General features: G+C 38.1%; 1 protein-coding gene and 1 pseudogene across 2 annotated transcripts in view; one reads left to right on the top strand and one right to left on the bottom strand.

Moving 5' to 3' along the window:
• JMY (junction mediating and regulatory protein, p53 cofactor) overlaps window positions 1-27,963 on the bottom strand; it is a 94,447-nt gene that overhangs the window by 30,979 nt on the left and 35,505 nt on the right. For both annotated transcript variants that reach the window (XM_044916709.1, XM_044916710.1), the window contains exons 2-4: window positions 26,627-26,800; window positions 12,874-13,024; window positions 5,021-5,190 (exon numbers count right to left, since the gene is read on the bottom strand). In XM_044916709.1, the coding sequence (XP_044772644.1) occupies window positions 5,021-5,190; window positions 12,874-13,024; window positions 26,627-26,800 (495 nt within the window). The remainder of the gene's footprint in view (window positions 1-5,020; window positions 5,191-12,873; window positions 13,025-26,626; window positions 26,801-27,963) is intronic.
• LOC110589309 lies at window positions 14,118-14,487 on the top strand (annotated as a pseudogene).

The raw sequence follows: 27,963 nt of genomic DNA, 5'->3' as shown, positions 1-27,963 counted from the left end.
TTCCTAGATCAAAGCCATAACGATGTTATCTCATACTATTTTTTAAACAGGAGTTAAGCATATGCACTTTTAAAATGTCAGTAAGGACTATCTAAGTCTACCTTCTAAGCCAAAAAAAATTTCATACAGTAAAAAAGTGGAGGCAATTTGTTTTCCCGTAGAAACTAAAATACAGTACTCTCAGATATAGCCAGTGTTCTAAAAACCAATATGGTCAATCCACAGAATGGGAGCAAATATTTTCAAATCATGTATCCCATATAAGAGCTGTATCTAGTATAAGTGGCCAATAAGCACACAGAAAGATACTCAATACCATGATGAAAATGCAAATCAGATAACCACTTCACACTCACCAGCATGCTATAATGTAAAAGAGACAAATTTTAAGTATTAAGGATGAGATGAAAGATGTGGAGAAATTCTAACTGTTGTACACGGCTGGTGGGAATGTAAATGTAAATGTACAGCTGCTCAGGAAAACAGCCTGGCAGTTCCTCAAAAAGTTAACAGCAGTTTGACTCCTAAGTATACACCAAGATAAATGAAAATCCTGAGCATGAAAGTTTACAGCAGCATTGTTCATAATACTCCCAAAGTAGAAAGAGCCCAAATGTTCATCAACTGATGAATGCACAAAATGTGGTATTAATCACAGAATACAGTATCATTCTACAAAAAAACTAACTTAAACACTCATGCATCTACAGCATGAACTGTGAAAACATTATGTTAAGTATAAATGTTTAAAAAAAACCCCACGTTTTATGATTCCATTTATATGAAATATCCAGGATAGCAAATTTATAGAAAGATTAATGGTCAGCTAGGAAAGTTTAGAGAGGAGATGGGGAATCACTGCTAATGGGGTCAGGTTTATTTCCAGGGTGATGAAAATGTTCTAAAGTTGATTGTGGTGATGTGCGTAATTCTGTTAGTATACTAAACAGCACTGAATCTATATACTTTAAATGAGTGAACGGTATGGTATCTTTTTTTTTTTTTTTTACGGTATGGTATCTTAATTGAAGTATAGTTTAGTGAAATTTTTTAATTGTATAGTGAATTTTTTTAAATTGAACTATAGTTAACAATGTTATGTTAGTTTCAGGTGTACACAAATTATGTCTTAATGTGGTTTTAAAAAACCACTGTGGGCTACAAAGTACAACATGGGATACGTTCCAAGATCCCCAGTGGATGCCTGAAACCACAGATAGTACTGAAACCTATATATACATACATACCTATGATGAAGTACTTGACAAATTAGGCACAGTAAGAGGTTAAGAGCAATAAAACAATTATAATATATTGTAATAAAAGTTATGTGAATGTGGTCTCACTCTTCACCCATTCACCTGTGAGGTGAATGATGTACGCACTGTGATGCAGCATTAGCTAGTACTGAGCTTCTGGCAATAGAGCTTCTGGCAATATATCAGGAGGAGGATCATTTGCTTCAGGACGAAGGCTGACTGTGGAAAGCAAAACTGTGGATAAAGGGGAACTGTACAACAAATCTAATCAGACAAATAATTTTATTCTAATCCTTCTGAGGTATAATTGCTTTTTAAAAATAACTAACACAAATTCAGTTGCCTCACCCAGTTCATTCTCCTCTGCCCAATAAAACGCCACACTTCTTACCTCCTTTAACCAGCTCTTACAAGATGACTTCAGTACTACTTGAACAAAGGCACAGCCCGAGTATACTCAGGAGCCTGGGTGTGTGCAGTCTGGATCTGACCATCACCAACCTGCCTTTACTCACTTCTTAACTACCCAAGAATGCTGTGCAAACCTGAGTAGTTTTTAAAGGAGCAATTTCAGATCCAAAACATAACGTAGATTTAACTTTTCCCAATTCCCTATTGCCTTCAACTTAAACCTCTTTTATTACTGAGTGAAGGGTCTACATTCCTGGTATTTACACTCATTTTTGAGAAATGCCTTGCTTTCCACTATCAACAATGAAACACAGTTAGAAAAGCATGTGAGGAAAATGGCTCAAGATTGAAGAATGACTTTCCAGTCAATTCTCTATGAACTGGTCAGAGTCATTATTTCATAAAAATAAATTTGATTGTGTTACGCCTTGATGAAAACTTTAGAGTGGCTCCATACTGCTTTTAGGGCGAAATTCAAACTCCTTGGTAGGATGCAGAAGGCCAGCCCCAAATTTTGCTTACTTTTTCAACCTCATCTCTCAGGACTCTTGGTCCAGAAAACTAGGCTGACTCTTCCTCCCTGCCCCTGGGGCTCCTGGAACATATAGTTCTCTTTACCTAGGACAAAGCTGAGTACTCCTGCAATGGTCCACCTTGTATATAATGATAGCTGCTTATCTCACAGCTTATTTTCACACTGTACACGTCTTGCCCCACCACAAAGAACTCTAAACACTGTGGCTGCATCTTATTTAGGCTTTAAAAAGTGTTGGAGGGAGATAGTGAGACAAGGGGTATTAATCATGTCTTTCTTTATCTCAATCACCCGTTAAAACTGTTGGCAAAAACAAACAAACAAAAAACAACCCACTTAATAAATGTTTGTTGAATAAGTAACTGAGGAGGGACATGTGAATTGGGGAGGATTCCAAAAGGCAGAAAAAGCTGAAAAATGAAAGAGTTAAAGTTTTGAGCCTGGAGTATCTTGAAGAACTGAGGCTTTAACAGCAAGGAAGATTTAAGAAGATCTAGTAAGAGGAAATGAAGTAGTCTGGTTTTGGAAATATTTCATGCAGGGTGCCTGGGTGGCTCAGTTGGTTAAGCGACTGCCTTCGGCTCAGGTCATGATCCCAGGGTCCTGGGATCGAGCCCCACATCGGGCTCCCTGCTGGGCAGGGGGCCTGCTTCTCCCTCTCCCTTCTGCCGCTCTCACTGCTTGTGCTCTCCTGCTCTCTGTCAAATAAATAAAATCTTTAAAAAAAAAAAAGAAAAGAAAAAGAAAAAGAAAAAAGAAATATTTCGTGCATACTGTGTCAGCCCAAAAAAGTGACTTTATTTTTTCAAAAATGCCTTAATAAAATAATGATACAATAAACTGTTAACTTTCTCAAATGAAAACAAGGGGAAACAATCCAAAATTTATATAATGATTCAAATATTTTTCATCTCTGAAATATTTTTTTTTTTTTTTTAAAGATTTTATTTATTTATTTGTGTGAGAGAGAATGAGAGAGAGCACATGAAAGGGGGGAGGGTCAGAGGGAGAAGCAGGCTCCCTGCCAAGCAGGGAGCCCGATGTGGGACTCCGGGATCATGACCTGAGCCGAAGGCAGTCGCTTAACCAACGGAGCCACCCAGGCGCCCTCATCTCTGAAATATTTTTTAACTCTTGGTACAAAAGGCACAAACTGAATAATTGTGCCTAAACCATAAAGTCCTACTATATGCAATCTAGAACACCCTTTTAGGTTCATCCCTAACACCAGCTTTAATCTTCATTCACTTTTAAAACTAGAGTTGAGACCCCTGAACAACATGAAGATTTGCTGCTTCTAATACTTAGGAAAACTATCAGCAAAAGACCAATGTAGATATTTGAGTACCCTTTCATGAAAAGCAATCTGTTCTGGCCCAATTTAATAATAAAACATAAAATGTTTAATAGCATTTAAAAAATAATGGCCTGGAGGAAACGAAAAATAGTATACATCTAATGGTTTCACTATTTTCACCAAGACATGGGCATCAATGGTATATTCCGTGTTGCACTGGGCAGTATGAGTATGAATACTAAAACCATTGAAGAACAGGATGACCATGAAAAAAAGTGGTTAGGTTTTTCTTTTTTTAAAGATTTTATTTATTTATTTGACAGAGAGAGACACAGTGTGAGAGGGAACACAAGCAGGGGGAGTGGGAGAGGGAGAAGCAGGCCTCCTGCGGAGCAGGGAGCCCGATGTGGGGCTCGATCCCAGGACCCTGGGATCATGACCTGAGCCCAAGGCAGACGCTTAACGACTGAGCCACCCAAGCACCCCCCTTTTTTTAAGATTTTATTTATGACAGAGAGAGAGAGAGCACGCACACATGAGTGGGGGGCGGGAGGGAGAATTCCATGCAGACTCCATACTGAGCTCAACGTGGTGCTCAATCCCATGACCACGAGACAACCAGCCAAAATCAAGAGCTGGATGCTCAACTGACTGAGCTATCCAGACACCCGAAACATGGTTAATTTTTAAAAGATCATTTTAGATATATTTTACATAAGTTTATCAGCAACCTCTTCAAGGATTTCTTTCTTTCTTTTTTTTTTTTAAAGATTTTATTTATTTATTTGAGAGAGAGAGTGAGAGAGAGAAAGAGCACAAGAGGGGGGAGCGGGAGAGGGAGAAGCAGACTCCCTGCTGAGCAGGGAGCCTGATGCGGGACTCGATCCCGGGACTCCAGGATCATGACCTGAGCCGAAGGCAGTCGCTTAACCAAATAAGCCACCCAGGCGCCCTCTTCAAGGATTTCTAAAACTATTCTTTTTTGGAGGGGTATTCATGAAGAGGTTTAAGAAAACTGGACCTCTGCTGAGGATCTCTCCTGTTTTATGTTCCAGTAGGAATAAAAAGGGAAGCTCCAAAAGGTAATGGTTTGAGTATAATAGAATCACTTCTAACAAAATTCTACGGCCTTAAGATTCTTCTGTATTTCTCTGGGCACTGAAACTTTCTTAATAAAGCTATGAACCTTATAGTACAAAAACAGTTTAAAGACAACAAGGAAATTCTAATGTCAACCTCCTTTATAAGAGTGCACTACTGCCTACAGCCACCCTGTGATGCTGCGAGAGTACCTCGAACGTCTCCCTCCCCTCTCTCTCCCCCTCCTCTGTCTCTCCCTCCTCTCTTACCGGCAACTCCAAGGACAGGCTCCATCATGACTGTTATCATCTCACGGAAACAATGCAAAATTAACAACAGCCTGCAGTGTCAGAAAAATGCCAGTCTTGTACAAAGATAAAAAACAAATCACACATCATCTTTTTAAATTTTATATATATTTTTGATGGTTTTTGTTACCTCTTCTTTCAGTGCATGTTTCCTCTGTTCCAAACAGATCTCTTTCGCTCTCATCATCTGCAGAGTCTCCTTAGAAACTGCATACTGGAGTTTTTCCATACGTTCTGCAGCTGCTGCCCATGATGCTTTACCAAATTTCTTCTGATCTGCTCTCATTCGATCATACACAGCTATTAATAATAATTTTGTAGAGACATTAAGACACAAGACAACTTGATACTAAAGAATTTCAAAGTTTTAGATCTCGCTGACCACACACATAATGATAAACAAATAAATCCTACTCCCTTAAATTACCTCTTAGCAGCTCGAAAATATAACTCAACATATCTTAGATTCTATTATCTTCAATAAGAATCCTAAATAATCATCAGAAATAACTTTGTGAAGATAAAAACTGAGTTGTCAGATTTTAAAACTTTTATTTTTTAAAAAAGATTTTACTTATTTATTTGACAGACAGCACAAGCAGGGGGAGCGGCAGGCAGAGGGAGAGGGAGCAGATTCCCCGCTGAGCAAGGAGCCCAATGTGGGGCTCGATCCCAGGACCCTGAGATCATGATCTGAGCCGAAGGCAGACGCTTAACCAACTGAGCCACCCAGGCATCCCTCAAAGGTTTTATACATACTTTATAAAGGGTTACACTTTTTCTTGGGTACATTAATTGAAATGAGAGTCCTAACTATTCAAGATTCTTTGAAATTATTTATTTAAATCCATGTGTTAATCTTATCATTCTGAGTTCCTCCAAAAATACTATAATGATCTGATGAAGGGAAAAAAATCCTAGATGTTAGCATGGAGCTTATTCTGAGGTTAGAGTTGGAGCACTACAACCAAGTCCCAGGGAAAACACCCAACTCCCTCTCCCACATGCCCCAAAAAGGAAAAGAAAAAAGTAACTTTTTATTTGCCACAACAGAGCCCTATTTCAAGAGATACTTCTTGACAATCAAACAGCTAGTATCTTTTCCAGTTAAAGAAGCTTATCACTGAGATCCTGGGTCCTATACAATTAAACCAACCATCATTATGCGCAAGCACTTTAACAGGTCAGACACACACATCACAAAAAAGATAGCTATCTGTTTAGCACTGAACTAGTCCGGCTCTTTAAGTCACTACATGTTCACTAGTAGTATCTTCTATATGTAAATGGTAATTCTGTACTACTATTATGTCCTAACCATCTTTTGCAATGAAGTATATCTCAGTAAATCTTTGTCTCCGAGTTTTGTGAAATCTTAATTTTTTTTTTTTACAATAATACATGGACATACTTAAAAATTAAATCTGTACAGGCAGGCTGCTAAAGAAAAAGAGCAGTTTCTCGGGCTCAGCTCTCCTCGACCCCTTAATCTCAATGCCCAGATGCAACCAACTTTTGTTTCTGGTGGTTACTTCCATATAAAAATAGTTTTTATAAAACAGTATTCTTTATAAAAACTGACTGTTTCTCAATTTATACAAACTTTAAAAACTATCTGTTGAGTTCCTATAATAACAGATGAAGCACTGTGCTGACTTAGATTCTCCTCTCAATATAGTTAAATAGGTTCTTTGGGTTTCAGTTTTTCTGTGGCCTTCAAGTGCTAACATAAAAAGTAATTTTTCAATGCATAATCTTGCTCTGAATCTTGATTTTAGGCTTTTTAACAAAATCTACTCACTGGTTAAATATCAAATGACTTTGCCATTTTAAAGTTCTACCTATCTTTTAAACTGTATATATAGTATTTCTGCAACCATAAGATCAATATAGTAGTACAATGTAGGAAAACAAAAATCAGAGGATTTGGAGTGAAATAATAGAGTTAAATTCCCAATTCCACCTGTAACTGACATGTAACTTTTGGCAAGAAACGTCATTGTTCTGGGGCTCCATTCCCTTGCTTGTGAAAAAATGACACAGAGTATCTAGTTCAAAAGCTTTTGTGGAAATTAAATGAGATAATGAGAGTTATTTCGTGTGTCTCTTCCACTTCCCATGGCACCAACTCTCTTGCTCTCCACCTTACTGTCAGAAGTAGCTTCCTGTCCTAATTCAGTCTCATGTTGTTACCTACCACAAGAGCTAATCCATACTTTGTCTTCTAATACCTTGGCTAGAACATATTCTTACATCTCACTGTTACTCTCTTCAAGTGGAATTATTTTCCCCAACAGCTCAGAAATACGACAGTGACACAGAAAATTGTTTGTGAATGTAAAATACTTGGAATACCCTTGGGATATCTCTAAAACAGATTCTTCTCTCCCTCTGCTGGCAAGAATAAAGATTCTTGCTAAGGGACCTTTCACATTTTCAGAGTAACAACTCTATAATAATGTATGATGATCTGTATATGTAAAAAAAATCTGAGTGCAATATAGTTCTGGTGTTCAAAAAATATCATGTTCTGGGCGCCTGGGTGGCTCAGTTGGTTAAGCGACTGCCTTCAGCTCAGGTCATGAACCCAGGGTCCTGGGATCGAGTCCCGCATCGGGCTCCCTGCTCTGCGGGGAGCCTGCTTCTCCCTCTCCCATTCCCCCTGCTTGTGTTCCCTCTCTCGCTGTGTCTCTCTCTGTCAAATAAATAAATAAAATCTTTAAAAATAAAAAAATAAAAAAAAAAAAAAAAAAAAAAATATCATGTTCAATCTATTTTTTAAAAAGTTTAATATGCTAACATATATACCTGTCAGAAATGAGCCTATTTAAGATGTTTTTAAAGTTAAGCAATCGGGGTGGCTGGGTGGTTCAGTCAGTTAAATGTCTGCCTTCGGCTCAGGGCATGGTCCCGGGGTCCTGGGGTTGAGCCTCACATTGGGCTCCCTGCTCCGTGGGGAGCTGCTTCTCCCTCTCTCTCTGCCTGCTGCTCCCCCTGTTTGTGCTCTCTCTCTGTGTCAAATAAATAAATAAAATCTGAAAAGGAAAAAAAAAAAAGCTAAGCAATAATAGGGGCACCTGGGTGGCACGGGCAGTTAAGCGTCTAACTCCTGGTTTCAGCCCAGGTAGTGAACTCAGGGTCATGAGATCCAGCCCCATATCCAGCTCTGTGCTCAGCACAGAGTCTGCTTGAGATTCTCTCTCCTTCTCCTCTGCCCTTCCTGCTCATGAGCTCACTCCCTTCCTCCCTCCCTATCTCTCTCTAAAATAAATAATCAAATATTTAAAATAAAAGCTAAGCAGTAATATATCAAAATTGTTACATCTGGCTCAGTAAATGAAAAAAATAAAATAAAATAAAAGGGCGTCTTTTACTCTTCCTCTAAAAAAAGAAATCAGAAAGTTACCTTCTGGCTGGAAACATAAAGGAGAGCTATTACTATCAGCAGCATAAAGCCACAGAGAGTTCATTCTGTTTCCCTGACATGGGAGGAAGGAAACATACTCAGAAAAGGAAAATAAAGGAAAATTGAACGGCCAAGCAAGTATCTCTGTGTTTGGGTTCAAAAGCTTCCTACTAGGATAAAGTCACCAGAAGTGAGATATAAAGAAGTCTACAGTGACTCTAATGAAGAATTTGGAACCCTATAATGATGCCTGTCATATACAAAAATATTTTGCTTAAAATTGGAGAAGTATAAAATAAGAGCAATCATCAAAATTGTATAGAGCCAGAATTATGAACCATATAAAAAAATATATACAAAATCATGGCAATTCTGTAATAAGCCATAAATAGAAAAAAAAATTGATAGAAACACAAAGTGGCTGCATAGGCAGTAGGATTACAGATGTATGTAGGGTTTCCCCCCTCTAATATTCTAAATTTTCTATAATGGTTATATATTTCTAAATTTATTTATTTGAGAAAGAGAGAACAAGGGGAGGGGCAGAAAGAGAGGGAGAGAATCTTAAACAGACTCCCACTGAACAAAGAGCCCAACATGGGGCTCGATCCCAGGAACCTGAGATCATGACCTGGGCCCAAATGAAGAGTCAGATGCTTAACTGACTGAACCACCCAGGCACCCCATAATGGTTATGTATTTTTAATCATAATGCAAACTTTTTTTAAAACATTAAAGAATGCACCTAGAAAGCACAGAAAGACTCTAAACCAAATAATTTACAGAAAACTATTTCATAAAAATAGTTTACAGTAGGAAAAGACTTTTTTTTTTTAAAGATTTTATTTATTTATTTGAGAGAGAGAGAATGAGAGAGAGAAAGCACATGGGGGGGAGGGTCAGAGGGAGAAGCAGACTCCCTGCCGAGCAGGGAGCCCAATGACGGCCTCGATCCAGGGACTCCAGGATCATGACCTGAGCAGAAGGCAGTTGCTTAACCAACTGAGCCACCCAGGCGCCCAGGAAAAGACATCTTTAAATGTTAAAAGGAACTATTACTAACATTTTAACGTACTGTTTTTTAATTTATTTTTTAAAATTGTCATAATGCTCTAAGGCAAATATGTTCAAGTAGGACTGCTAGGTCAGACGGTAAGCACATCTTTAACTTACATAAGAAATTGCATTCAGGGGCGGCTGGGTGGCTCAGTTAGTTAAGTGTCTACCTTTGGCTCGGGTCATGATCCCAGAGTCCTGGGATCAAGCCCCATGTCGAGCTCCCTGCTCAGCTCAGAAATTCGGCTTCTCTCTCTCTCTCTCCCTCTGCCCTCTGCATGTGCTCTCTCTCTTGCTCTATCTCCCTCAAATAAAATCTTAAAAAAAAAAATTGCATTCATTTTCACGAGATTGTACAATTTTGCATTACCACCAGCAATACAGGGAAGGTTCTAGTTACTCTACATCCTTGTCTGCCCTTAATATTGTTAGTATTTTTCTCTTTCAGCCATTCTAATAGGCGTATGTTGCTAACTCACTGTGGTTTTAATGTGCATACTAATGACCAATGGTCTTGAACATCTTTTCCAGTGCTAATTTGCAGAGTAAATGGCCATGTATTGTGAATTTATTTCTTATTCTCTATTCTATCCCATTGGTTCACATGTCTATCCCTTCCATAATACCATGCCACAGTGGCTCTATAATTTGTAAAGTCAGGTAACGTGATTGTTTTTCTTTTTTTCTAAACTGTTTTTTTTAGGTATCTTAGTTCCTTTGCCCTTCCATGTAAAATTAGAATCAACCTGCTTACATTTATAGGAAAAAGTCCTGCTTTTTGGTAGGCAGTGTGTTAAATCTACAGATCACTTTGGAGAGAACAGACATCATTACTATGCTGGACGTTCCAATACATGAACACAACATGTCTATCCATTTACTTAGGTTTGTGGTTTCTTCATCTTGTTAATCTAATCGTAAGCATTACAAATCCTGTACGTGTTTTGTCAGACTTATTATAAATGGAATTTTTAAAAAATTTTCTATTTCCAACTATTCATTGCTTATATAAAGAGGATTCATTTTTGGGTTGCTGACCATATTTCCTATTATCCTGAGAAAGTCACTTGGTAGTTGGAAGTTTTTAAAAATAGATTCCATACAATTTTCAACCTAAACAATATTATCTAAAATGGGAATCAATTTATTTTTTCCTTTCCAACTATAAGCTTTTTCTTTCTTCTTCTTGCCTTATTACAACTAAGATTTATTTTATTATGTTGAATAAGAGGGGTTAAGAGTAAACATCCTAGACTTTTTACCCATTCTAGGGGGGGGAAGCATTCAGTCTTCCACCATTAAATGTGATATTGGCTATAGAGTTCTTGCAGATGTCCTTTCCAAATTTAAAGAAGTTCTTTTCTATTCCTAGTTTCCTGAGTGTTTTCATCACACACAGCACGCTGTATTTCGTCAAATGCTTTTTCAGCATCTACTGATATGATTGACCATGCATTTTTTTTTTTTTTTTAAGAAGACTAAAGCTTCTCAAACTCAGCACTTTAGACATTCTCAGCCAGAAAATTCTTCGTCGTAGGGTAGCTTGTCCTATGTAACATAGGATGTTTAACATAATCCATGGCCTCTACTGATACTAGTAACCCTCTTAGTAGTTGGGACAACCAAAATGTCTCCAGAGACTGTTAAATGTTCTTTTGTGTGACACAATCACCTTTAGTTAAAAACCACTGTTGTGGGGCACCTGGGTGGCTCAGTCCTTAAGCGTCTGCCTTCAGCTCAGGTCATGATCCCAGGGTCCTGCGACTGAGCCCCGCATTGGGCTCCCTGCTCGGTAGGAAGCCTGCTTCTCCCTCTCCCACTCCCCCTGCTTGTGTTCCCTCTCTCGCTGTCTCTCTCTAATAAATAAAATCTTTTTTTTTTAAGATTTTATTTATTTGAGAGAGAGAATGAGATAGAGAGAGAGAGCATGAGAGGGGGGAGGGTCAGATGGAGAGGGAGAAGCAGACTCCCTGCTGAGCAGGGAGCCCGATGTGGGACTCGATCCCGGGACTCCAGGATCACGACCTAAGCCGAAGGCAGTTGCTTAACCAACTGAGCCACCCAGGCGCCCCTAAATAAATCAAATCTTTAAAAAAAAAAAAAAAAAAAAAAAGAACTACATTAGTTTGAGAAGAAGTAATTTTTAAAAAAGGATTATAGTACTATCTTCTAGAAGAATAACTGACTAAACACCCAAAAAATTATTGAATAATAATGAGGAGGAGTTAATTGATAAGCTAGGTAATAAATTTCATTATGAAGCTATTATCATTAATCAAAGCATAAGAAAAGACTTATCATTGGAAAAGAGAGTCCAGAAAGAAACCCAAGTATATAAAAGAATTTTACTAGGTTTTAACTATTCTGAGGAATACAGAAACTAACTTTAGAAAATATAAGTAACAATTCAAAGATTTTTTAAAAATCATTCTTAAAAGCTCATAGTTTTTACAAGTAAAATTTGTATACAATAAAAGTTAAAATTTAGGAATAGATATTTGCAACAGATGTCCAAGTGTTAATATAACTATAATATAAATATAATAAAAATATCAACAAATATAAGGAGCTTTTATTCATCAACAGAAAAAAATCCACCATACCAAAATAGGCAAAAGGTATTATAACTGGAAAGGAAGGATATGCAAATACCAATTATTACATAAAAAACAAAAAGTACTCCGTAATAACCAAGGAAATGCAAAATTTAAAAACACGGTACTAGTTTTCACCTATCAAACTCCTATTTTTATTTTTTTAATGACGATGTCAAATGATGCTAAAGAATCAAAGGGAGCATTCTCCTTTAGCACACTGGCATTCTGAAGGAATAAACTGCTTCAATACAACTTTTAAGGAAATGTGGATTTCCTGAAGGAATAACCTGAATGCTAAACTGTGTTAATGCCAGGTAGATAACGAAAATAATGAATAGCAGTGATTTTAAACTGCGACTGAAGGATTTCCATGGCCATCTATGGAAGGAAGTTGGAAGGAATGGACCTTCAGAGACCTTGCCCTATGAATCTCTTCATTTGGCTTGTCTTGATTTTTATCATTTATAAATTGTAATCCCAAGTATGTACTTTCCTGAGTTCTGTGAGTCACTGTAGCAAATGATCAAACCTAAAAAGGCTGTGTGAACCCCCAAATTTATCATCAGTTGGTGAGAAGTGCAGAAGGCCTGGGGACCCTCTAAACTTCCAAGTAGTGTCTTCAATGTGGGCAGTCTCAATGCGAACTGTGCCTTTAAGCTGTGGGGTCTGTAACGGGTTAGTGTCAGAACTGAATTATGCTACACTAACACCCAATTACTATTTTTTAAAGGTGGAGTATGTGTAAACACATGCCCAGAAAAGACTGAAAGGATCTACTATAATTTGCTAATAGTGATCTTTTTTAACTACTAGAACTATGAGTAGTCTTTATACATTCTTCCACAGAACTCCTGCAAACATGAAATATTTAAACCACTCATTTTCAAAAACATCTAACAAGGATAACTTTACTAGGAAACTTACCTTTTTGTGCTTTCGCTGTTATTTCAAAATATTTGACAGTAAGATCCTGAATCGACAGCACAGCCATGTGAGCTTTTCGCTGCCAATCAGCATCTTCTTTTTGTAGACTTTCAATTCTTCGGGGACCCAGATAATCATTCTCCATGGAAATCTTCAGAAAAAAAGAAAAATTAAAAAGCCCATTTCTTTCTTTCTTCATTCATTCCTTAAACATTTACTGAATGTTTAGTTATCAGGCAGGCATTGTGCCTTGTGCTAAAACAAAGAATACTTATTTTCTCTTGCTCTAGAGTACAAGCTATTAATTTACAAAACAAACAAATTAACAGTAACATTAAAGACATCTGACACAGAAATCTGTTCCCCATTCCTCTCTACTTTTTCACCCTTCCCCTCCTTCACGTATAAAAAAAGGACATACAGCAAAATGTTAAGATGTTACTTTTGGGTGCTGAGATAACAAGAAATATATTTCCTCCTTTATAATAATTATATTTTCAGGTTAAGAATTATTTGTGCCACTACATACTTATTTATAACTGGACATAAATAATTGAAAACTCAGATTTTTAAGACTGGTAATTTATAAAAACCAGCCCGTCTATCTACTAAAGATCTCTGGACAAAAGTAAAAGACAAAAATTAAATATTATTTGCAAGAGTTACAAATAGAACAAAAGAGAGTTGAAAATCAAATGATGGACAGGGATGTACCAGCTGAATGCTAAAGTAAAATTCACAGAAGTGACAGTATTAATATAAAAACACTACACAGGTATGTTTAACATGGAAGAAAGGTGAAATCCAGCAAGACTAGCAATGGACCCTTTGTGCACTCTATCCTGCTTTATCATATAGTGAGAAAAGACTGCCTAAAAATTAAATGAGAAGTTAACATCTTATTAGGATGATGAAAAAAAAAAAAAAAAACAAAGAAAAAGGAATTAACCCATCCCTGGCATATTTCAAAAAAACTAATCAACTATCATGAGCCACCAAAAAAGCTGTAAAACAATTTCAGAACTAGAAATACAGGCTCTATTCCCTAAATGGTACAATAAACAAATTAAAAGAACAGCCTGAACCCAAAATAAAATTTTAATCACCAGGAGCCCTTTCTCACCCCTGCGGAGGTTTTCCAGAAGGGGCTTGCGCGGGGGACTTGGCACTGAAGTGGCGGAGCTGTCAGGAGGGGCCTGAGTGGGCACTTCGAGGACCCAAGATTGTCTAAAGCCACAGGGAAAATGGTGGAAAACTCACCGTCGCCATTGCCAGAAAGAACGATTTATGGCTTTGTTCTTTTCTCAAGCTCTCAATTTGGCTTCATCCTGTATCTTGTGTGGGCATTTATTCCTGAATCTTGGCTAAACTCCTTAGGATTAACCTATTGGCCTCAAAAATACTGGTCAGTTGCATTGCCCGTCTACTTCTTCATCACTATAGTAATTGGTTACGTACTCTTACTCCATTCATACAATCACAGATAACTATGCTAAAAATCAACAGCAGAAGAAATACCAAGAAGAGGCCATCCCAGCATTAAGAGATATTCCTATTAGTGAAGTAAACCAAATGTTCTTCCTGGCAACTAAATAACTTTATGCCAAAAACTAAATTGTATGTAGACTAACACTGAGCATTTCCTATAATTTTTTATATAATAATTTTGACTATAATTATTTTGACTCTCTCTCGTACCCAATATTAAAATGTAAACAATTAAGTTGATTCTTTTAGATTAAGTTATATTAGTATTATAAAAGTTCCTGAGTATTAGTTATTAAGAGAATAAATAAAATACTGCATTACCGTATTTAAAAAAAATTTAATCACCAGGAAATGTAACCTAAAGGAAGATAATATTTGGTTTTAATCTTGAAAAAACAATATACTGCTTCTTAAGCAAATGAAGAGGCTTCCAGATAGAGGGGTAAATATATGCAAGAGCATTTAGTACAGAACCGAGCACACAATGAGCAATTTATAATAAGCAGTGTTATGAATGGACCATAGCAAGGCATAAGGAGGGATCAAGAATGACTAGAGGGGAACCTGGGTGGCTCAGCAGGTTAAGCATCTGACTTCAGCTCAGGTCATGATCTGAGGGTCCTGGGATAGAGTCTCACATGGGGCTCCGTGCTTAGCAGGGAATCTGCTTCTCCCTCTCCCCCTCCCCCTGCTTGTGTGTGTGTGCACTCCCTAATAAAAAAGAATGACTAGAAAAAATCTGGGGGTGCCTGGCTGGCTCAGTTGATGGAGCATGAGACTCTTCATCTCTGGGTTGGAAGTTCAAGCCCCGCATCAGGTGTAGAGATTACTTAAAAAAATATACAAAATCTTAAAAAAAAAAAAAATCTGTATATAGAACTGCCATCTCCTCAAAAAGTAAACAATGAAGGAATTGCTGGTTTCAAAGGGGCGAGGATCAAGGATTTCATTTTATATACATTAAGTTTGATTTTGCAAAGTTCATGGCTAGAGATATAAATTTAGGTAGCCTTGACATACAGATGACATTTACAGTCATCAGAGTGAAAGAGGTTATCTAAGGAAGTCATGAGAAAAAGGCTCATGATTGAGCCCTAAGGAATTCTGACTGTGAAGCTGGGTCAACAGCCTACAGAAACAAAGCTAGAGGAAGTGGGGACACCAGGCAAGTGTGGAATCACATAAGGAGCAAGATTCAAAGGAAATAAAATCTGTCCAACACTGCTTGTTGGATGTAGGATGACACCTAGTACCCAAAGATCTAACAGTATTAAGATCACTGAACTTAGCAACAACTTAATTCTGGAGTATAAGCAAATTTCCTTTGCCTATTAACTCCCATGACATCTTCGGATCTCAGCTCAATTACTAGATCATGGAAGTCTTCCCAACTTCCCATTATAACCTCTTCAGTGCAACACATATAACTTTCCTTCAAAGCACTTACCAAATCATACTTTATAAGATTTCGTGACCTTTAACTATTAACTGCTTCCCCCTCTGAAAGTTCTATGAGGGCAGAGAATGCACAGGCTTTTTTTGAGTGTGTGGTTTGTTGTTTTCTTTTGGTTTTTATTTTTCTGCTTCTCATTAGCATACTGCCTGGCATGAAATAGGCAATCTAAAATATTTCCTAAAAAAGTAAATTAAAAATTCACTCTGCACCTGTTTTTAATGAGGAGAGAGATGTAGACATGTGTATAAATAAATACTCTCTTGAGAGATCTGAGTGAATAGAGGAAAAAAGGGTGGTGCTAGGAGAGGACAAGCTTAAGGATAAGCCTTTTGCTTTTTCTTTTATTTTAATGGGAGACCATGGAACAGGCTGAGAAGTGATAAGCAGTATCTAGCAAAGGGAAAACATAAAGATGCCAGGGGAAAATGGGGCTAATTATAGTAGAAAGGTCCTTAAGAACAACATGGGAAGGAACAGGATTCAGAGTACTGGTGTAGGGAATCTGCTCTTGGCAAATGTAGGGAAAGTTCTTCCGTGGGCATAAAGAAAGTCAAGTTTTGGATTTGTAGAAGCATGAGGGGAATTTCTCTTTGATGATCTCCATTTTCCCCTGTGAAAAGAGAGTCCAGATAAGAAAAGGTTGGTACAGGAGAATGGAGAAGACACAAAATAGCTGTTTTTAGATAGTAGGATGACAAACCATTTAGAAAAACTCATGAAGCAAATTTTTTTTTTTTTTAAGATTTTATTTATTTGACAGAGAGAGACACAGCCAGAGAGGGAACACAAGCAGGGGGAGCGGGAGAGGAAGAAGCAGGCTTCCCGCGGAGCAGGGAGCCCGATGCGGGGCTCGATCCCAGGACCCTGGGATCATGACCTGAGCCGAAGGCAGACGCTTAACGACTGAGCCACCCAGGCGCCCCGAAGCAAATATTTTTTTAAAAAGTAACCAGGGTTATTGTGGTCATGGTAAACAGGCACAAACTCATATACTGCTGTTAGAACCATAAATTGATGAAAACCTTTTCTGGCAATTATTTTATGATACCATATTCTTTTCTTAAATACCTATTTTCTTACCTATTTAAGAAAATACCTTCAAAGAAAAATAACCAAAGATGTTCACTATAATGTTTTTCAAAATAAAAGAAAAACTGTCTCACAAATATCTAACAATAGAGAATATTACAGATGATACACCTATAAAATACAATTCTATGCAAAAATGTTTGCGAGGTTTCCAGTAAGAAAGGAAAATGATTATGTTGTAATATTAAGACAGATCAAATCATAGACATAATTTCAACTACATAATGTCCAGAAAAAAGGAGAAAATATGTAGAATGTATTACTGAGGTCATCTTTTGTTAGATTATGGGTGATTATTTTTCTTTTCTGTTTAAAATCTGTACTTTCCAAATCTTCTTTATTGTGTATGTATTGCTTTTATAATCATGAACCACAAAAATGCTTTATCTCTTCTTTGGTTCACAAACCGTACCAACCAGACAAGATGAAGACACATTATCCCAGAGGTTTCCTGTTTCTAGTCAAGCAAACAATGAGCTCCTGTTTCCATATAGGAGGACCAGCAAGAGGCAAAATTATGAGACTTACTTTTTTTTCCAGTGTGTGTGGGAGGGAGGGGAAGTGGAGATATGATCAGAACCTAAATGTCTTCCTTAATAGTTGGAAAACAGAATTACGTGAGCTCCATTTCTGGGACTACAAAAATAGTGCCAAGTAAGGACAATTAAGTCAGTAGGAGAAGCTTAGATTCTTGGTATCAGATTCCCTACTTACCAAGACTGGAATTAATTCTCAGAAGACAATTACTGTATCTCCAGTCACATACTGCAGGAGTCAAACTTACATGATGCTACTGGATATGGTTGTTTTTTTTTCTCCCTTTTAGACTTTACCATGGCTAATATTTGGAATCATTCAATTATATAATTTGAATAAAGAGCCCATTGTACTGGGTGCTTCAGGGGATGTAACATAAGATACACATTCTCCTCCTAAGAAACTTACAATCTAATTGGAGGGTGGGGTAAGCAAAGATATCTGTGCTGCAGAAATCTGTCTTCAAATTAGGAGACCTGGCTGTGCTACGTAGTAACTATGAGAGCTCTGTTTGACACAATCACTTAACATTCGATTATTCACTCAAAATGATGATGTATTACAGCATTTTCTCAGCATCAGTACAGTACTAGGCAGTAGGCATAGAAAGATACTCAGCCTAGTGGAAGACACAGACAACAAAATAAGAATTAAAATAGAGTATGAAAATATATCAAAGATAGAGTATTCCTAAAATACTATGGGAAACACCAGCTATGGAGGTTGCAGTACCAAGTCTGGGAAGAAAATTTCTAATGGGAATGATGAGTAAGTAAATTCTGAAAGAACAAGTAGAATTTTGGGGCGCCTGGGTGGCTCAATCGGTTTAGTGTCTGCCTTTGGCTCAGGCCATGATCTCAGGCCTTGGGCTCCTTGCTCAGTGGGGAGTCTGCTTCTCCCTCTGCCACTTCCTACCCCCCCCCACTCCGCCCATGCTCTCTCTAATAAATAAAACCTTTAGGAAAAAAAAAAGCAAAAAAAAAAAAACAAGTAGAACTTTATCCAGGTATTAAAAATGGTGAAGGGTGTCTCTGTGTAAAAAGAATAAATGTAGGGCGCCTGGGTGGCTCAGTTGGTTAAGTGACTGCCTTCAGCTCAGGTCATGATCCTGGAGTCCCAGGATCGAGTCCCGCATCGGGCTCCCTGCTCAGCGAGGAGCCTGCTTCTCCCTCTGACACTCCCCCCTCTCATGTACTCGCTCTCATTCTCGCTCTCAAATAAATAAATAAATCTTTAAAAAAAAAAAAAAAAGAATAAATGTATTCTAAGGGGCACCTGGGTGGCTCAGATCATTAAGCGTCTGCCTTCGGCTCAGGTCATGATCCCAGGGTCCTGGGATCGGGCCCCACGTCGGGCTCCTGGCTCAGCGGGGAGGCTGCTTCTCCCTCTCCCTCTCCTTCTCTCCCTGCTCATGCTCTCTTTCTCTCTATCCCAAATGAATAAATCTTAAAAAAAAAAAAAGAATAAAGGTATTTTAAGACCCTTAAAGTAAATGAAATGTTTGGCAGGAAGAGAATTCATTTAGCTGTTTAGATCAGGATATACTTTATTGAGGTTCAAAACTGCAGAGGGCTCTAAAGGAAGGGTATGATTTTGACAGATACATATAGTATATGGGGAAAGAGAACCACCCAAAAGGCGGGCTGGAGGCAAGAAATGACCTGAGCAAAAGGCTAGCCTAGAGGCAGTTAGGTTCAGTGTGTTAAGAGAACAGTTCAGCATGGCAGAGTTTAGGTAAAACAGATAAAGGCAATGGGAGATAAGACTAGAAAAAGAGGTTGTGGTCACTATTAGGAGACCTTAAAATGTCAGACTGAAATCATACTTAGCTTGAGAGGCACCAGGAAACCACTGTGGGATTCTTAGCAATAAGTGGCATACTTAGACTTCAGCTCAGATAGAAGGACTCAGAAGATGTGTTTGCTATCTAACAAAATCATCAAGGTTTGTGCTTTGTTGTGATTACCACCGATTTTTAAACACTCAAGTTAAAAGGTATAAAATTAATATTCATAAGTGTGGACCAGAGATTTAGTAAATTTAACACTGCAGCCAAATTTTAAACTCTTACTCAGCACGTTATGATAGAACTTCTTTTTGATGACACGATTAAACTTTATACCCTTTCAAGGACTTGGTATACTGTACCTAAAACCATAAGCTAGATAACTAGGTTTTTTTCCTAACTTTGAAAAAGTCTAAAGATATGTAAATTATTGTCCATCAGTTCCCAGGTTCATCCTTATGCTTTGTGATGCTAGAGTTGGGGCTCTGTGAACCACGTTTAGGCTTTGCCAATAGAAAGGGCTGGAGGAGGGAGAAGAGATTTGCTTCTTCCTATGTATATCACTTGACTTTCCTGTTTGCTGTTCCTATGAGCATCATCACAGATTCACCTCTTCCTCCCAGCATCCGCAGTTCCTTCCTGAAGCAGTTCACAGAATCCAGTTTTCAATTTGTCAGCCTTAGCAGAACTAGCCTCACTTTCTGCCCACCCTCCCCCCATGGGGAACCAACACCAGCCTGCTCTATTCCCAGACATCTAGGTCTCTCCTTTGACCTGAGACATACCAGCCCTTGACGAGCTATGTTGCCTTCCCCAGACTTCAGCTCCACACAGAGTCTATTCTCCATGTTAAAGCATTAACAATTACCATCTCTTTCCTGTGTGCCACCAGTCCAGGAGTGGTGGCTGTTTTTACAATTGTTAGCTCTGATATCTTAGTTGCCGTCTTAACTATCTGGTTAACAACTTTAAGCCAAGTTAACAATTCTTTGTATTAAAATCTCCCCTACTGAAATAACCAGTTTACTTTTCCAATCAAACCCCTACAGACAACTACGGAACAGAAATTTAATAAACAGAACAAGCAGTGTTCAAAATTCAAAAATCTTAACTCTGATCATTAAATAGAAATCTTTTTCACTTGGATGGCTAACCACTGTACAGAAGTAAGGAAACTTACATTCTGGCTTTTTAAAGAGAAAAAAACTTTTTTAAATCTGCTGGTATTTGAAGATAATTTGTACTTTGTTGTTGGATTATCTTTACTTCACAGGTCCCCGGTAGCTCGCCGTGATCATATAGTGGTTAGTACTCTGCATTGTGGATTATCTTTACTTCACTGTACAGGTATATTCAAATATATGCAACATAAACACCTCTCTATGCTTTTTAAATGCCGTTTCAATGACTTCTGAAACAAAGTAGTTAATACTGCAGCCAACTTTTTAAAAAAATGTTAATATAGTTTACTGTACCTAAGACATTAAGCCAGGATACTAAGTTCTTTTCCTAACTTGGCAAGTCTGAAAATGTACAGCATTGGTCAGCTGGATCATGTGCTTAAAAACAATGACATCTCTGTTTTCAATTTCAGGGCTAGAAAGAAAACAGTGTCTGTTTTTAAAATGGAAAAAAGTATGTGTCAGTTTAGGTAGCTATAGTGAGACCAATGTATAAATACAAATTTCTTGGCATCAATTACTTATTATGAAGTACATCACTTCCTTGGATACTGGTTTTATATGAGAAACTTAAGTGTTATTCCTGTCTATTGTTGGGTTAGTGGGTGAAGAGAAAAATACAGCAAAACAAAACCTCCAATTCTCATGTGAAAGAGATGCTAAGATAAATTTGTATATATACTGATGTAGTAGTGCCGCAAATTTTCCACGCCCAGGAATCACCTGAAGGTGACCAAGATTAACAAAATGACATGATCAGATTTGGAAATATCTACTCATGCATTTTTTGTATTCAAAGTAAATCAGTATTCTTGAGAAAAAGTGTGAAATGATAAATTTTTTTTAAAGATGAGAGAAATCTGGGGTGCCTGGGTGGCTCAGTGGGTTGCGGGTCTGACTCTTGATTTCGGCTCCGGTCATGATTTCAGGGTCATGAAATCAAGCCCCGCGTCAGGCTCCACTAGGGAGTCCACTTGAGATTCTCTCCTCCTGCCCCTCCCCACTGCTCTTGTGCATGCTCTCTAAAAATAAATCAATCTTAAAAAAAAAAAAAAAAATGGTGAGAGAAATCTAAAGGCAAGGAAACCAAAGAAAAAATAGCTCAGATAAGAGATAAGTACCTTTTTTTTTAAGATTTCATTTATTTATTTGACAGAGAGAGAGACAGCGAGAGGGAACACAAGCAGGGGGAGTGGGAGAGGGAGAAGCAGGCTTTCCGCTGAGCAGGGAGCCCGATGCGGGGCTCGATCCCAGGACCCGAGCCAAAGGCAGACGCTTAACAACTGAGCCACCCAGGCGCCCCAAGAGGTAGGTACCTTAATGTATACTGATGGCACTACAGAGTTCACAGCTGGCATGCCACAGTATACAGTGATCCAACAGTGTAAAAACCACCCTGCACAAAAGTGCCCCATCAAGGGGGCAGAGTGTGAAGACTGAAAAGCAGCCCATCTTTTGCCAAGCCATGTATACAGCTGCACCTGCCCAGAAGAAGGCCCTTTTCTAATTTGTCCACTGGAATAGGGGCTGGGTAGTGTATATCTTTCTATCTCACACAAGGATACCTACAGATTTGCTTGGGGAGAGGAAGGGTGGAAGAGCACATTTAGGATACAATGAGGAGATAATTGGCAAAATGAAGTGCCTGGCTACAAAGGGGAGAAAAGAGCTGAGGATGCCTTCTAGATTCTAGCTTATTTCTTTCAGCAAGTACTAAAAAAAAAGTCGGCCAATGTGTTTGAAGTGCTTTTAGCTAATACACAAAGACAAATCAGTGTACCAACTCAGTACTAACCCTGACTCATTAATATGCTGGGTTTAAAAATCTAGATAGAATCACCTAGTTTGAATCTCACTCTGTGGATGCAAAAACTGAGTCCCAGACAGACTGTAACTTTGAGTTCAGTGTGTTCCATCCCTTAGTGGTTTCAAGTTCTTTTAAACTTGTGGTTCTCACACTGAAGTATGTATCATAATCACCTGGAAGGCTTTTTAAAACAAAGATTGCTGAGCCCCTCTCCCTAGAGTTTCAGTAGAGATCTGAGGTAAGGACCAGGAATCTGTATTTGTAACAAGGTTCCACGTGATACTAATGCTACTAATGAGGTAACATATGGTGACTAACATAATAAAATAAAAAAGAATACAAAATAAAAAAAAAATTTTAAATACCATTTATATAAATATAATTAAGACTATACTGGGGCTCCCGGGTGGTTCATTCGTTAAGCGTCTGCCTTCGGCTCAGGTCATGATCCCAGGGTCCTGGGATCGAGTCCCACATCGGGCTCCCTGCTCCACGGGGGGCCTGCTTCTCCCTCTCCCACTCCCCCTGCTTGTGTTCCCTCTCTCGCTGTGTCTCTGTCAAAAAAATAAATCTTAAAAAAAAAGACTAAAGTATACTTAATATAAAATATATAGTAACTATATTATAAAATGTGAATATATATTTTGTAAAATATCAAGACATATTAAGCATAAGCATATGAATATTTTATAAATATTATATAATATATAATACAAATATACATTCAGGGTACCAAGTTAACTTCTTTTCTATCATGCTTTAATATCTAGGTTAAAAGCACTGGAAATTAAGTTCTTTCTAAAGAATCTAGAGTACAGGTCAAACTCCACAGGATGCTATAGTGTTCTAGCCCTGGACCACCTTTCCTCTCATTTCCTACAAATCCTTAGACCCCGAGACATACCAAACAATTTACACCCTGTAGTATAACTAAAACAGCAAGCTTTGCAGTCCAACAGACATGTGTTTCAATCCCAGCCATGCTATTTACCAGCATTGACCAATGGTGCCAGGCAGGAGTGAAGATTTGGTAATTTATTCAATAATTCATTTTGACTAAAAGCACAAGCACATACATGCCTATTCACTGTACCATTCCTGTTTTTATCTGTATCTGGAGTATTCTGTATTCCAATCTCCAGTGCAGACATATGTACCCACTTCCTATTGAATTGTTGATTCTTTCAATGGTGAAGTGCTCAATAATCCCTCTTTTTCCATGTATCTTTAGGCAATGTTGATCACTCTAATTTGTGTGCCTCTACATCAACTTTTACATGATACTTTTTTTTTAAATCACCCTTATTAAATTATAATTTACATACAACAGAATGCTCCCGATGTAAGTGTAAACTTTGATGAATTTTGACAAGTTTATATATTCATGTAAAAACCACTATAATCAAAATTTAGAGCCTATCAATCACCCAAAGGATTCTGTAACACCTGTTCCCTCTTAGTCAATCTCCACTGCCTAACCACAGGCAACAAGTGCTAAGCTTTCTGTCAATATAGATCAGAACCATCATCTCCAGAATTTCACATAAATGGATTCATACAGTTTACACTGTGTCTATTGCCTTTTGTTCAGCATATTTTTTTGTAAACTTTTATTAAGGCTTAATTTATATATAAATTAATCCATTTAAAGTGCTCAATTTGATGAGTTTTAACAGCTGTATACATCCAAGCAACAACCACTACAATCGAGACACAAAACATTTTTATCACCTCCAGAAGATTCCTCATGCCATCCATCCCTTCACACATGAATATACACTTTTGTATTTGGCTTCTTTGACTTAGCAAGATTTCAAATTTATCCATGTTGTCGTGCCTATCAAGAGTAAATTCCTTTGCACTGCTGAGTATTTATTCTGTAATACGGAACTACCACATTTTGCTTATCCATTCACCCACTGATGGTTATTGGGGCTGTTCCAGTTAGGGGCTACTGGGAAGAAAGGTGGCATGAGTATTAGTGTATCAGTCTTCGGAGTAGATGTTTTCATTTCTCTTTCATAAATAACTAGGATTTGAATAGCTGAGTAGTAAGGTATGTATATATATAAAACTCCTTAAGAAACAGCCAAACTGTTTACCAAAGTGGTTACACCACTATGAAATATGCTAGGAATATCTGAGAATTCCAGTTACTCCATATCCTTACCAGCCCTTGGGAGCACCACAATTTTTTTTTTTTTTTTAATTCATTTGACGGAGAGAGAGCACAGGTGGGGGGTGGGCAGAAACAGGCTCCCCACTGAGCAGGGAGCCTAATATGGGGCTCGATCCCAGGGTCTTGGGATGGAGCCCCACATCACGCTCCTTGCTCAGCACAGAGCCTGCTTCTCTCTCAGCCTGCTGTTCCCCCTGCTTGTGCACTCTCTCACTCTCTGACAAATAAATAAAATCCTTTAAGTAAACAAACAAATAAATATTTAGCTGATTTTTAAATTTTTTTGGTTGTCTTACTGAGCTGTACAGTTCCTTTTTCAGATGTATTAGAAGTATTTCTTTTCCCAGTCTGTGCGCTTGCCTTCTATTTCTTAATGATCTTTCAAAAATTAAGTGTTTAATTTTGGTCAAGTCCAACTTATCAAAAAAATTTTTTAAAGTTTATGGCTCAAGTTTTCTGCATCCTGTCTAAAAAACCTTTACCTTTTCTTTCCCAAAATTGTGAAAACTTCCTATGTTTTCTTATATAAGTTTTCCGTTTTGTTTTGTTTTTTAAGAGAGAACTGGGGGAGTGGTGGCGGGGAGAGGTAAAGATCTTAAGCAGGCGCCACACCCAGCACCGAGCCAACACAGGGCTCGATCTCACGACCCGAATCAAAATCAAGAGGTCTACACTTAACCTACTGAGCCAGCCAGGTGCCCCTCTTATGCACGTTTTAGAACACGAGATTCTGTTGAGGTCTAAGGTGGATTTCAAGTTAATTTTTGTACATGGTTTGGTTTTGGTTTTTTTCCCCTTAATTTTTCTTTTTTAAAATTTTTAAAAATTCTTTGTTTTTTAACAAACCCTTGTGTCAAAGGCTGAATTTCAATAGATCGCAGCAAGGGAGCTGCTCTGCTACATACAAACCCCGACCCAGAAGCAGGTCGTCTACGAAGGGTTTGGCACCAGGTTCCCCACGAATGTGCGTTGCGTCACGGGCGACGGGGCGACCCCCTTTCCTGGGACAGGGGCTCTCCACACCAGATCCCGGTCACGACATGTGGAGGCCCGCCGGCAGGGAGGTGGGGGACCCACTATCCGAGGCCAACCAAGTCTCTGTGGCGCTGCCTTATCGGTCTGCCTGGGCAGGATTCTGACTTAGAGGCATTCAGTCATAATCCCACAGATGGTAGCTTTGCCCCACTGGCTCTTCAGCCAACCACATATGAGATCAGTTTTTTTAATGTGGGTATGCAGTTGTTCTGGTACCATTTCTTGGAAAAATTATTCTTTCTCCCACTGAACTGCTCTGTCACCTTCATGAAAAACTTACTATATAACCACGCATGTACTTCTGGATTCTATTCTATTCTGTTGATTTACAATTCTATCCTAGGTCAATAGTACAATGTCTGGATTTCTCTAGTTTTTTAGTAAGGAGGACTTATTACCTGACTTCAAATTTTATCTTTTTCAAAATTGTTAAAGCCCTCCTTTGCCTTTCCATAAAAATTTATAATTCGCTTATCAGTTTCTGGGGGGAAAAAACCCACTAGAATTTTAATTTGAATCTACAGATCAACTGAAAACGGACATCTAAACATTACTGAGTCTTCCAAACTATTATCATGATCTCCCCATTTCTTAAGGTACACTTAATGTCTCTCAGCAAAGTTTTATAATTTTCAGTATACAGAACTTTCATATATTTTGTAAAATTTATTTCTAAACAGTTCATGTTCAGAGATACTTATAATGGTGTTTTAAAGTTTCTATAATTTTCATTTCTAAAAGACAGAAAATGCAACTGAATTTTTAACATTAACTTTGTACCTAAATTTACATATTATTTTCAACAGTTTTTTTTTGTTTAAGATCCCTTAAGATAGGGGCACCTGGGTGGCTCAGGTCGTTAAGGGTCTGCCTTTGGGTCAGGTCATGATCCTGGGGTCCTGGGATCAAGCCCCATATCAGGCTCCCTGCTCCCTGTAGATTTCTCAATGCATCTACAACTTACCTTTCTAGGCTCTTCTCATCCCTGCCTACTCAACAGAATGCCCTTTGACATACTCAGGCTCTATGTAATCTTAATCGACCAAAACAGAATCTTTGGGGAGAAAGGACCAGGTATCTGCATTTTTAAAAAGCTCCTCTATGGGCATAAAGCTCCTCTATGGCCAGCCAGGCTGAGAACTTTGAAACAGGCAGGGAACTATGAAGGTTTAAAAAAAAAAAAAAAAAAAAATACCTTGATCTGTTGTCTCCGTAGCATGGCAAGTTCTCTCATGTCTCGGAATGGCTGTAGTAAATACTGATATAGTTCAGTTGTGGCTTCTGCAAGGCTGCTATAGGCTTCATCCTCCATCTGATACAAGTCCAGAAGCTCGACCATGCTTTCTGTATTCTTGTGCTTATCCAAAAGCTATGGAACAAGAAAATTTTATTACAAAGAATCTGATTATAATAGAATAGCCTATAAATACTGCCTTTTAACTTCCTCCCTTATCCTCTTCGGATGTTAGAATACTGAAACACAGAAGGAATGAAAATCACTGAATGCTTTTCATCATTTACCTCCATGCTGAGATGTCTTACTACTCAAGACCTGCTTGAATCATCCCTTTCAAACTGCTCTCATCATATTATTCCTGTTCTGTGTATTTTCTGGGACTCCATACTATTTATCTGCCTAGACTTAAATCCTTAAATATATTTTCCCAAGTATCTTGTAGCTTTCTCCGTATTTATAAAAAATTTTTTTCTTTGCTAATATACAAAGTACTTAACTCTTACAATATTATTTTACTAATTTTCCCAAATCTTCTTGGCACTCCCCTCCTCCTCCCAGTTTGGAACATTCCCACATTAACTTTCAACTCCCACTTACCACATCCCTCAAAATCTAGGTTAATAAAAACCTCAACTATACTAAAGAGTTTAAGACTGACTATAATAGATTTTTATAACTATTACTTGCACTCCTTGATACTCGTGTATGTGTTTGTGTATGTTTTCATTCATTCCTCAGCAAATACGGACATCTAACAAGTTAGGCACTGGGCTAAAAGCTGGGCATACAAAAACATGGTTGTTCTCTTCAGGAAGCTTACAGTGTGGTAAATAAACAGAAACTAAATAACTAAAACTAAGTAAGTTTTTAAAAAATTACAAACTGGGGCATCTGGGTGGCTCAGTTGGTTAAGTGACTGCCTTCGGCTCAGGTCATGATCCTGGAGTCCCGGGATCGAGTCCCGCATCGGGCTCCCTGCTCAGCGGGGAGTCTGCTTCTCCCTCTGACCCTCCCCCCTCTCACGCTCTCTTCTCTCTCAAATAAATAAATAAAATCTTTAGAAAATAAAAATTAAAAAAATAAAAATTACAAACTGTGACAGTCTCATTTCAAAGGCACAAAATTCCGCTTTTTATTCCATACCTGAAGTTTTCACTACTATCTTCCTCCCCAACTTTTTGCTTTAGTTACGTTGCACTATACATATTATACTCAATTTAGAGTCCAAATTCACTTCCTGCCCAGATTCTTACCACTAAATGTAGCAACACCTATGCCTTAGTCTTTTGCCTACT

Source organism: Neomonachus schauinslandi, chromosome 7, assembly GCF_002201575.2.
Source record: "Neomonachus schauinslandi chromosome 7, ASM220157v2, whole genome shotgun sequence".
NCBI lineage: Eukaryota > Metazoa > Chordata > Mammalia > Carnivora > Phocidae > Neomonachus > Neomonachus schauinslandi.
The sequence above is the reverse complement of the archived record's forward strand: the minus strand, read 5'-3'. Positions and strand labels throughout refer to the sequence as shown.